The 13,137-nt window shown below is 42.8% G+C and overlaps 1 protein-coding gene across 14 annotated transcripts in view; it reads right to left on the bottom strand.

Moving 5' to 3' along the window:
• AKAP13 (A-kinase anchoring protein 13) overlaps positions 1-13,137 on the bottom strand; it is a 293,291-nt gene that overhangs the window by 174,597 nt on the left and 105,557 nt on the right. For all 14 annotated transcript variants that reach the window (XM_074354303.1, XM_074354305.1, XM_074354308.1 and 11 more), the window contains exons 3-4: positions 12,964-13,111; positions 473-769 (exon numbers count right to left, since the gene is read on the bottom strand). In XM_074354303.1, the coding sequence (XP_074210404.1) occupies positions 473-769; positions 12,964-13,111 (445 nt within the window). The remainder of the gene's footprint in view (positions 1-472; positions 770-12,963; positions 13,112-13,137) is intronic.

The raw sequence follows: 13,137 nt of genomic DNA, 5'->3' as shown, positions 1-13,137 counted from the left end.
ATAGCACAAGTTACTCTGCTACTTCCCTCCTCGTGAAGGACGGGTCTCTTTCTGCACGGGGTGGGAGAGGATGGAAGGGCAATGGGCCACCCTCTGCTTTCTTTTATTTTTTCAGACCAACAGCTTTATTGAAAGATGAGAACAGAACCCCTCTTCCCCTCAGTCCTGGCAGCATCAGCCTCCAGCTCTGAGCATCCTGGTGTCCTGCCACCCAAGCCCCCCACTACTTTACATGAGAGCTGACGATGACTACAGCAAGCTCCCTCTGGCGTCACTTCACCACAAGAACAGGCCTAAGAGCTCAGCTGAAGAGCCCAGAGGAGATGCCAACGGGGTCACTTCGCTACAGTAAGTGCAAGGTCTGTTCAGCCACAGTGGCAGACGTAGAGACAGACCATCACCATATAAAAGCAGCCTCATCCAAAAACATAAGGATCCAAATTCAAAGACCGTGGGCCATTTAAGTTCTTACCATGTGACGTCGGATCTGTCCCCAACACATTCCACTCCGCTGGCAGCTTCAGGTGCCTGAATGCCAGGGCCACCTTCTCATCAAGGGAATTCACATCAGTAGACGGCGGTCCTGACCGATCAAGAAAGCGGGTGAAGTTCAGAGCCTGCTGATTTCCAGCACTGGTTGCCAGGAATTGGGCTGCATCGTAGGCCTCGTCCTGGATGAACTGAAAGTCTTCTTCGGCCACCACAAACACGGGAAGGCCCTCTTTGGAAGCACAGAGCAGCACCTTCACTGTCTCGCAGCAGTCATGACCTAAAGGAAACACGTGCAGCAAGGAAGACAGGATTAGAGCCCTCCTCCTGAAACGAAGACGCTGGGGGGTCCTCTCTGCTCTTCCTGCGTGATGTACAAGTTCCCCTGCCTAAAAGAAACCCCTCCTTCCCCTGAGTCCTGGCAGTAATCTTCCCAATTTCTTAAAACTCCATTTCTAGCCCTTGTTTCAAATTGTTACTCGCAAATATGAATCAGTTCCCCTACCAAACAGCAGACAACTTTGTATTCCAGTGGCCTGTCACGCCTGCAACGTAGTGTCTGGCACTCAGTCTCTGAAAATCTCAACATATACTGAACTACTGCTGTTCAACTTGAACAAATTAAAGAAAGGAAGCTCAAAGATCGTGTTAGGGCCTAGCATGCAGTGGGGAGTCTAACACCTACTGAACTGCATTAGTTCTGAAAACCCAGCAGGCAAGAGGTGAGTCACACAGGTCCCATGGCAGGAACTGTACAGATTCCCCAGCACCTGCCTTATTGTCACCACAACACAACAGATCAAATGGTGAAGCACTTTGGAAAGTACGATATGACTTTATTTTATTATTAGTAGCAATTCAGGGCCTAGAAAATAATTTTGCTCTCAGATACACGTTCCTTCCTGTAAAGAGGACTTCAATGACATGGCCTAGTTCACACAAGGATGACGCAAAGTTGCGGCTAGACGCCGGGTTCAGGACGAGCAGGCACGCCAGAGACCATGGCGTCCACTGAACAGAGGGCAGGGGCTCACGCAGCAGGCTAACACACCACCCTGAAGAGCCCCTCTTGTGTGCAAGCAGAGGTTCTGCAGGGTTAGATCCTGTGGAGAGCACCTTCCTGGAGAATCAGACTTTCTCCGGATTTTCAGCCTCACAGAAGTCAGTATTTCCAACATGCAGAATGTATTCATCAAACACGTTTCTCCTCAACTTTCAGGCCCTGATCTCCACTATCTGCAACTATGTTCCTAACATCATCATTTCTTTCATACAATATCTTCCTGATGAGAAAAAAGAAAGGGGAGTTGTCCTGGTTGAGTTATGCCCCTGCTGCTCTGCCTGATTAACCACAGGCGGCAGAGCACTGGGGCCTGTCGGGACCCCGCTGCATGCAGAGGCCGCTTTCCCCTGAGGAGCGAGGTGGAGGGTCCTCAAATCCGACCTCTCAGACCACAGGCACAGGCTAACAGAGGCTTCTCACTTGACAGAACAAACAAAGCTTTCTGCCGTCTTTGAAAGAGTAAACAGTCATTTTTTTCCCATGTGTCCAATGATAATAATAAGTAAATAGATTTCCACACACTTTTCCCCCAGGGGCCTCCTTAAGCTCTTTACCTGCTGACAATAGAAATCTCTCCCCGCTGTGTAAGTTGAGAGTGGTAACAAATACTCAGTAACCAAGAACCTACGACATACCATATGACATGTCATTTTCTCCACATAACAAACGTATGGGGTATGTATTGTCCTTGGGTTACAGATGAGAAAACTGAGACTTAAAGAAATAACTTGCTCAAGGTTACACAGATATTAAGAAGCAGAATTCATCATTCAAATTCAAGTCAGATGCCAAAGGTCATGGCCGATTGTATCATGATGCCAGAGTTTTGCAACACATTGCTTACAAAAAAAAAAAAAGGAGGAAGGGTAACAGCTATGTCCCTGCCTGCAAGGAGCCCAACACTTGGAATGACAGGCCAGTATGACTATTAAGCAAGAGTAACAGGTTCCTGAACAGGTTCCAGATCACTCTCCATTCAAGCACATGACTCCACCAGATGCTGCCACTGCCTTCGAGTTGAATTCTTCCTGTGAAGGCCGTGGGAAACAGAGGCGTCCTCTAGCTTACACACATGTACACGTGTGTGGCTGTGTGTATATGCCCATGTGTGTATTTCAGCTCAGTAAATATGCTGAATTTTCTATATGAAATGAAATTGGAAAAACAAATCTTTACCTTTCTTCGAAAGGCAATTAGCCTAATTACATGAGACAACAGTTATCAGCAGAAACAAATCAAGTGATTCAGGTAGTAAAGGTCTGGATATTGTTCTGGCACAAAGTGTTTCTTTTAAAATGTTCTGTAACTTTTAACAACTAACATCTGGACACCCACCAAGCCCAGGGCATTGTGATTAATCACCCTCTAGCAGTTACAGTCTCTAAGGAGAAAATCAAAGAAGATGGAGATCTCTGCAAAAAGGGGCTGGTTCTACAGAAACAAATACCACGCGACTCGTGGGAGAGGACCAGCGCATTTCACAGGTGGGCAAAAGAGAGGTGGTAGTTAAGAAGGACCCCTTTTTGACAGGCATCCTGCTCCCAACTCTCCAACCCCAGGGGTTCTTCACTGCAACCCTCAGAACTCAGATGCACAGTCCTGTCCTATCTATCTATCTATCTATCTATCTACCTACCTACCTACCTACCTATCAATCAACCAACCAACCAACCAATCAATCACTTCTCTATTAAGTTCTGTTCTCTGTGCCAGGCACCATTCTCAGTATTTTCTGAGCAACAGTTCATTTACTCCTCATTACAACCCTAGGGGTGAATACTATTATTAGCCTCATTTGCCAGACGAGGAAGTGAAGGCACAGAAATGTTAAGTAATTTGCCCAAAGTTATAAAGCTCCTAAGTGGCACAATTTGAATCTGAACCCAAGTGTTTTGCTCTCGTGTCTGGCCCTCCACCCAAGATTCATGGACACAAGAAGGCTTGAAGAGGAAATAAGGGTCTGGAAGAATCAACGGGAAAGGAAGAAAAATGCTGTGTTCAAATCCTGGCTGTGAAACTCCGCAGCTGTGTGAGCTCACACCAGCTCTGCTTCTCTGGAACTCATTTCCTTCACGTACAGTGTGAGACGGCAGCCTGTGCAGGCTGTGATTCCTGCAGCTGCACAAGCCTGTGGGGTTTACCAGGCAGAAGTTAGGGAGGGAAAGTTAGCAAGAGATTCCAGGAACAGAAAACAGTTTCAAAAACATAAGAATGGACACAAAGTGTAAGTTCAGGGGATGGAATAATTACTGCAAAAGACAGCTTCAGGAAAGTATTACCTAGGCTACATCTGGATGCCGAGTGTTAGGACAGACCTGGGTTCAAACCTGTTTTGTTCCTTCCTAGCCACGTGTCCTCGGGTAAATGACAACTTCTCTAACACTTTAAAATCTAGACAGTATCCTAATCTTGTAAATGAAGAGGTGTAATTTAGAAGACTCCTCTCAAATTCTTTAATACTATCACCCAAAACAACATGCACAGCCTCATTTCTAGTTAAATTAGTTGGAGAGAGAGAGAGATTGACAGATAAGATAGGTAGACAGAGAGACAGACATAGCAACACATATTTCAGTCAGAATAATTACAGTGGACCCTTTAACAACACGGGTTTGAGCTGCATGGGTCCACTTATACGTGGATTTTTTCCCATACTACATATATGTACTACTGTATTTACAACCCATAGCTGGTTGAATCCATGGATGCAGAACCATGGACATGGAGGGCCAAATAAGGGACTTGAGCATCGGCAGATCTTGCTTGGGGGGGGGGGGAGGGTCCCAGAACCAATCCCCCTGCGGATACTGAGGGATGGCTGTACTTTAAGAATGTTGTGGTTTTCATTCATAAATCTCACCAATTATAGCCTCCTCTCATTTATTCAGGATTAAGCTAATTTATAAACTCCTGAGAGTCCTGTGAGGTAAATATGAATAAATGTCAATAAATGATGAGAATGTGAATAATTAGAGGTCCAAACTGAATTCTGCCTTCATAACTTAAACACCGTCTTAAAAGAGGTACTAACTGATCTAAAACAGTAACAACCACCGCCCCACCCATCTAAACAATCCTTAACCTTTCTTACTCGTCTCCTTCCCCAAGCCTGTGCAAAGGTGAGACACCTGAGCACCTGAGCCAGAAAGGGAGTCACATGGCCACCAAAAGTAAACAACATCACTGCTCTGTAAACCACCTCCTGTATACACACAGGGTTCACGCCACAATCCAGATCTTCAACCTCATCTCACATATACACAGCTGAAAGCCATGGTGAAACAATATCACCTTATTCAAAACTGGAAAGTGAAGAAATAATGTATCTACAGAGAAATCTACCTGGAACTGCTAAATGACTGTTTACTTGGCTAGTACGGGGTGGGGACAACAGGGGGAGAAAGAGAAGAAGGTTTAGGGGTGTGTCTGTGTGTATGTCTGTGCGTGTGGGTGCAAATGGGCTTATTAGCAGCATAAGCATGCATTATTTCCTTCTGCTGCTTTATAGCAGAATTTGACAAGGTGGATGGGTGAGCTATTGTCTACTCTGTGTAGAACTGAAAGAAAACCATGTATTAGGGAAGTCAGAATGTCAGAGAAGGCCGTGAAATAGACATCCAGGAGACGCCACCCAAGGCCAGCCCAATATTTTCCCTTCAGACATGCACTCACAATCTGAAGGAGAAACTATGAATCACCCTGAGTAAAACGTGCCATAAATCTGGGATTTGTATGGTATGATTATAGGCTGCTTTTTCCAGAGAAAAACTGAGGGTTAAAAGAGGAGGGGAGAACTGAGGGTTTCCTGGATCAGTCTTTATTAATCTTTGAGTAAACTGGAAGAGTTACTACTGATCACGAACAAAGTGCCTCAAAAGTGCCTCGCCCCACCGTCTGGAAACCAACCACACAGGGCTGGCAGGGCTACCCTCTCACATTCATGTTTTCTATTAGGCTCACGTGGTTCACAAGATTATATTTGAATCCCTACAACCTTTTAGATAAAGCATCTAAAAAAAAATCAACTGTTCTTTTTCAAACAAAGGTTATATAATACGGACCTATTAATAAAACTGAAATCACTGCATCTGCACACATAAAATCTCTTACTACCATAAATTAGCACTCAAGACATGACCATCTCCAGGGGCCATCAGTCTTGTGACTGCCTTTGCACACATGAAATGCAAAGCATTAATGATGGCTACATCTTCACAGCAAAAACAAAGGGATGGGAAACTATCCAATGTGACATAGTAACTACAATTTTACATGAAAACAGAAGCTGCCGCATAAAGAGGACAAGTTTTCAGCTAGTGACATGGTGTTTTTCCTTCTACTCCATTTCCTGATAACAGAAAAGGAAAATAAAAATCCCAAGTCCTTTTAAAAGGGGAAGTTCTGAAACTTTTACTGCACTGCTTCTGAGGGAAATACCCCCAGACAGTCTAGAGAGGGGAAGAGAGATGAACTGTTAAAGACACATGGTCTAAACTTTAATTCCATTTTTAAAAACTGACTTCTGAATATATCCCACCATCAGGTCTGGTTCATTTACAACAGAAACATGAAGTAAATGGTGGGGTGGGAGAGTCCTGACCCAAACTGAATTGTAAGAGGCCCTGAAGTACACTGGCAACCAGCGGTAGGGTCAGAAAATACCAGGTTTGAGTCTCACCTCCACTGCAGACAGCCTAGGTTACCCTGAAAAAGCCACGAAACCTTGAAGCTTGTTTGCACACAAACTGAGAACACTGCCAACCTTCCGGGTTGCTAAAAAACATCAGAGATGGCTGTCAAAGCCATCTGGCAAAAGCCAGGCATGTAAAACTGGTACTTATTATTATGATTAGCCATTTAAATGCTCCTGTTCAGGTGACTCAAGGAGAAGAGATCCCTAGTACTCTACCATGAGCTTCTGCAGCAGGGTCACACAGTTTCTGAGCTCAACGGTGCCCGACTCCAGAACTGAAAAGAATAAAGGGAAGGGGGAAGAATGCAAAATACACGAAATACAACAAGGAGCACCCAGGTGGGAAACAATAATTTAACTGCTGATGGCCCTCTTAAAAACATCTAATCCAAACCTTTATTAAACTGGCAGGTCAGGAGGTGTGTGCTCCTGAGGTTGGAGAGCTTCTCTGCAGGCTGCTTATCACTACATGAAGCACCCATCCCCATGGAAACGAAATGCTGCTGCAGATAAACAAATCTGCTAAAGCATGACACAAGAATTACTTCATTTCCTATTAGGCTAAAAGTGGCACACATCCCATCCGGGCCGTCTCTTTTGAGGATGAAACAATTGGGACTTTGTTTGACCAGCTACCCAAAAAGGAACCCTGAAAGGGCCTGCTGGGCCAGCCAAGCCCAGTCCCACTCCTCCATCTTCTACAAGAAAGGCTGCATTAGATGTCAGTGGTGGAAAATATAAAAATAACATCTTTTACTTCTTCAGTTAGGCATCACAGTATTTAAGAATTTGGTGTCTTTTTCTTCCTTTGAAGTGGCTATATAGGGTTAAAGGAAATGTTCAGGCTTCAGACTCACCCTCTAACAGGAGATAGGATTATGTGCAGAAGTATGTGCCTACTGTTAGTTTTCAGCGGTCTATCAGTAGATGTGCAAATTTGGCGTATGTATAGAACACCTCTATATGTATAGGAGTCCTTAAGCAGAGGGGTGAAAGAACAGCAGACCCAGGAATCATGTACATTTTGGGGGAGAAAGAGGCTAATTAATGCTGAAAATCTGAACTATAATAATCCCTACTCTAAGGCAGTGCTTCTCAACCTTTTATTCACTGTCATCTCCCCAAGGAGTCTTTGTCAACATTTTTCTCTATTTGCCACCTTTTACCCCATGAAATTTTAATACCACAGATATACCATACATTTGCATATCTATATCTGTGCTTTATATATAAAGAGTAGATTTTTTTTACACTCCTAAGAACCAATTTTCACCCCCCTGGGGGGATACTGGCCCCATTATAACGCATGTGCTCAATTCCAGTGGTGTGTCTGTAGTTCTAAGGTGATGAAATTAACAATTTCCACATAAGCATTGCAACGGACAGTAGACAGCGGGCATGTTTCCCTTCAACTACTTCCCAGTTTGTTTTTCCAGGATAGCCAGCCACTATATATAATAACCAGCCCTGGGATAGTAATTTAAGTCTTTTAAAATATAAAATCACATCTTTCTCACTGAAATAGCCTTATAGTAGAAGTATTTGAGAATAGGGAGACTGTTAGACAATGTCCAATAAAAAATAACTGATTATTTTGACAGAGAGAGAGGGGGTACCAGAATTCTCTGACTGGGCCAGTTTAAAGAACTTCTTCTCAAGTGCGTTATTCAATTTGGCAACCTCTGCACATCTGCTGCTAGAAATAGAGGCTTGGTTCATGAGAACCGAGTCACACCATGATATAACTGTAGGACTACTTGTTGAGAACTGAGCTGTAAGCACTGATTTTTAATTAAGCCCTGAAGGACTTCTCATCATGGTAATTTTTTTTAATCACAAACCTACTTTATATAGTACCTTCTCTTTGATGAGTGAGAAAGTAAAGTAATATACAAAAGACCTGAGTCAAATTTGGGGTCAATGAATGTTTGCAGTTTTCTGGTGAAACAAAAATCCTTGCTGTGAATTCTAAAAGTAAACAGACACGCTAGAAAAAAAAAAAAAAAAAGATTTCCTCTTATGAGAGACTCTGTACCAAAGCCTTCCACAAAAACAGTATGCAGCATCCACTAAACATCCTGTCTCATTACCATTCTGCAATTACTGTTTGCTTGGCCTAAATCTGGTCTTATTAATAAAAATGAACACAGTAAGACACGACTCTGTATCCCCCAAGAATTATCTTCCAGGGATACTCAGATTTCTTTATATTACTTAGCAGTCCTACAGTCTCTTAAAGAAAACTCAGCTTCATCTCCAGAGGAAAGTCACTGTTTAGTTAAAATGGTATTTGGGGTTGGATTCGTTTTCTAAGAAGAGAAAAGAATGGAGATATTTTATTTTCATTTATTGCAAAGGCAACACCTTTTGTCTCTGGAGACATATTTTCATTTCAGGCTGTATTTCACAACAAATTATATTCTTAAACCAGCCACTTCATAGATATTTTTGAATGTAGTATTTTACTATAAAACTTGTTTGCCTACTGTTTTTAAAATTTTTTTTAATGGAGGAGAGGTAATTTTGGGTTTATTTTTTTAAAACAGAGGTACTGGGCACTGAGTCCAGGACCCTGTGCATGCTAGACATGCACTTTACCAAGAAGCTCTCCTCTCCCTCTCCCCTCTCCCGTCTAATGTTAATTAGCACAAAGATGGCTTTATTTTCAAAACAGAGGACACTGCTTTCAAAGTCTTCAATTTTTTTTTTATTAAAAACTACTATATATGTTAAAAGTAACATGCTCACTGTAAACCATACAAACAATTCAAAGGCAGATAAAATCTCCAAAGGCTCCAACTAACTGTCCCCTAAGAAGTTACTACTCTTAACATAATCTCATATTAAAAAGAGGGGACTGTATCACATCTACAGTCTTTCTATGGCGGTAAGGCAAGAAAAGATTACCTTAAAAAGCCTTTACGATTTTTTTTTATAATTAAATATACATGCACAATTCATTGTGAGTTTCTACAAGAAAGTAAGCAAAAAAGCAAGAATTTAAGAAAAAAAGGAAAAAGATGGACCATAATCTCAATATCTGAACTTGAAGAGGTATTTTAGGAGACTATTAAGAAATGTCTTATTCTTTACACTCACCCCACAAAATAAAAGGTTACAGACTACCATCAAGGAGTAACTTGTCTTTTGAAGGTCAATCAATCATCTAGTTTTAGTAAAAACTAAAATATAACACAACACTGACAATGAAACATGCAGAGGACTCAAAGAAAAATCAGAGCCAGCAATCTGATGAAACATGACATTAAAAGCAAGATCAAGGCACAAAGCTCTTTTTCTTCCCATAGTCAGCCACATCAACTAGGAACTGCAGAGCTAGTCCCACACATGAGCAGAAAGAGTGCAGGGACACCCCTCTTGGCAGCGGCTGCTGTAAACAGACCGTGCACATTTACCCAGTAACTAACTGGGATGCACAAAGCAAGTACAGACTTTGTATGAACAATCCTGACTACTCTGACAGTGCCCTCAGCAGACAGGGAATCTGAGGCTATCGATACGGTTAACTGACGCACAGAAATCATCAGAGGTAGCTCTGCAGAGAGAACACAGACTCCTGCCCCCAGCCAAGAATTCAAGTCAAGAAGCCAAAGGCTCCTTTAGCAATGTTCAAAAGAGTGTGTGTGTGTGTGTGTGTGTGTGTGTGTGGGTGTGGGTGTGTGTGTGGGTGGGTGTGTGTGTGTGTGTGTGTGTGTGTGTGTACCTTTCTAGAAGGGTGGCTTCTGAGAAACAGGATGAGTTCAACACAGTGGAAATGCAGTCCCATCAAGTGGTAGGAATTCACAGAACAAGCCTTCCTGGCATAACCAGTGAACAAAACAGACACACGTCCTCTCCCTCATAAAGCTGACACTCCAGTAGAGGCAGGTAGAATACAAATAAGATAAATAAAACATATACTGTGTTAGAGGTTGACAAGTGCAATGGAGAAAAATAAAGCCAGGAAGGGGAGCAGGAAGTGCAGAGAGGAGGCAGTTGTCTAATTTTACAAGGTGGACAGGAAAGGCCTCACTGAGAAAGTGACATTTGAGTGCAGACTTGAAGGAAAGCAAGAACAAGTTAAAGAAATCCCCTAAAGCAGACTTAAGGCAGTTTAATTCTAGACAAAAATATTAACTCCATGATATAAACAAGAAATTCAAAAGTAACTTAACTCCCCAAATCCCTCCATCTCTGTCCACCCCCTCACCCTCACCCTCACCCCCACCCCCACAGCAATTACTGAACCAAGCCGGACGACAGCAGCTGAAAAAGTGAACAGAAAGCCCCACACATGACGTCCAGAGCAGCGAGGTCTACTCGGGAAGCCTCCCTTGTTTCCACAGTGAACAAAGCTCCCACTTCACCAAGGAGGGAGGCTTGCTGGTCCCCCTGCAGACACATCAAAGGCTCACATGTGGAAGGGCTGCCTTACTGTTCATTTGGCTCGCTTGAACAAGAAGGTCTTTCAAGGACTCTAGTCCTTTGTCGCCTCTGCTGTGATCAGGGGCCTCAGGCAGCAGCCTGACTGAATTCAGGTCAACTGGGAGCAAAGGGGACAAGTTATGAGAAAATGGCAAATGGGTAAGGTCCTAATTTGAGGGAGGAGAGCTGATTAGTGAAAAATAAGGAGAAGCCAGGTACTCCAGGACCTCAGCAAACGGTCAGGAATGATTTCTGAGGATTCAGATCAAATGAGGAGGAAAGAGCAAAATACAATATCCATTCTGGTCAGCTGGGGTTCACAGAACTAAGGTACTCGAGTCAGTAAGCACAAAAGGACACTCGGAGATGGGTGGGGCTGGAAAAGAAGGGTCCTGAGACACATGAAAGAGCTGTCAGACAGAGGCAAGGGAAGAAATGGGGACTGGAATTCAGAAAGGCAGGTCAGGGACAGGCTACAAGGATCGGGCACAAACTCAGAGCTCTTGGCTGTCATACAAGTACAGTGGGACTGTGAATCCGAGAGAGCAACTGCCTGCAGCCCACCCGAATTTAAGTACTTTGCCACTGAAGGTGTAAGAGCCGCCAGGCATATCCCTCTCCACCAAGAGGCTGGGCTCTGCTGGTTCTGGTGACCGAGGACAGCGGTGAGGGCACAGGGCTACATCCTTGTAAGAGCTGTGCTTCACTTACACTCTCCTCTACCCAGTTACATGCTTCCTTGCTCGCTCTCTCCGTAAGTGCTAGCATGCACGTGTGCACACACACACACACACACACACACACACAAACTCCTAAAGCATTTCTAATGCAGGAAAAAAAAAAGTTTATAAAAATTACCTCCATTCCTTTCCTAACAAGGGCCCAACCAGAGACTGACTGATTCTACCTCGCTGAGAAGTCGGTTCTCACCATCACCCACATGTGATAAATGTTCGGCAGTGGTGATACTGGATGGCTCCTGACAGAGAACAGACCTCAAGTTCCAGATAAGCCTTTCTGACATGATAGACATCACGGGAAACAAGGCAACTAGAGCTTTAAGTTACAAAGAAGGATACTTAATACTCTCCAGGAAAAAAAATCAGTACCTATCCTGAACTCCTTGCCAAACTGCCTATCCCTAAAAGTTTGGGGGAAATACGCATAGGAAGTGCCAAGAACCTTTAAATCCTGTATTTTCAAAATCTCTTTTGTCAGCCAGGAGGATAAAAAGTTTTCAACGGCCATAATCCCAGTTCTTGACTGTGGTGTGCTTTCCAGGAGTTGGCAGGTATTAAGACATGAAGTTATTTTATATAAAACGGCACAGCAACAGAATGCTGGCAATCTGACAATACCACCAAGGCCACATACTGAAGGGGCTTCAAGAACTAGTACTTTTTTACAACATCTGTGTCAACAAAGTGAAATCAACGTTATATAAAATAAATACTGGTAACAGGAAAGTTCCAATAAGAACTAAATCCATTTTAGTCCCTAAAGGCAAATGGTTCAACTATTAACACTTTTTAGGCCTTCCCCTTAAATGCGCCCTCTCTTATATTCTGATGAAAACTGGTCAATTATTAACTGTGAGGCAAGGTCAATTAAAGAAAGAAGATCATTTCCAAACACAAATCAATACACCTTCAGGTGCCTGGGATAGGTCAAGAGATGGCCATTACTTTATAAGCCATTTCTGGTGGAAGAAGCAATGACTGAGTAACATTGTAAAGAATTTTTAATAAATAAACACTTTCATTTTAAACTTACAAATGCAATAGTGATTAAGTATTCATTCCACCATGAACTATAATCCGTTAATTTGAGGAAACTTTGGCTTTAACAGAAGACTTGTAAAGTCCTTCCCTGATGGATACTGAGGAATGTGTTACTGTGTTTTCCCTTTGCTTTTGCCACTATATTTAGAATCAAATCTGCAGTTATATCATAGTAACCACACAATAACTTTTATCTTCCAAATGTGTTTTAGTTTTCCTCAACATTCCAATAAACTGGTATTTTTGCTGATCCTAATTACTGTCTTTCAATTTATGACACCATTTTATTTCTAGTTAGGCTCAGATTTTTGTGGAACAAACAAGATATAAACAAGATATTTTATTTCATAAATGGATTTAAAATAAAGATCTAACAATAGTTCTACCACCCTGACTCATTCGTCCTGTCACTCTGCACTAATGAACAGCGTAGAGTGAATATGAATATACTAATGACTTCTGTGGAATAAAAGAGTGACAGGAGTTAGTGAAGATTCTACTCAAACACTTACCAGGAGCAATGGTCTCCAGGGTATCAGAACTGACCTTCCGCGTACTTGTACAGTGATGGAGGGTGGAACCCGAAAATACCAAGTAAAAGACTACATCATCCTCAACTTTGTCCTCTTCAGCGAGCAGCACAGTGACAACACAGTCACCCTACGAAAGGGAGAGAGAGTTTGCGT

Source organism: Camelus bactrianus, chromosome 27, assembly GCF_048773025.1.
Source record: "Camelus bactrianus isolate YW-2024 breed Bactrian camel chromosome 27, ASM4877302v1, whole genome shotgun sequence".
NCBI classification, from domain to species: Eukaryota; Metazoa; Chordata; class Mammalia; order Artiodactyla; family Camelidae; genus Camelus; species Camelus bactrianus.
The sequence above is the reverse complement of the archived record's forward strand: the minus strand, read 5'-3'. Positions and strand labels throughout refer to the sequence as shown.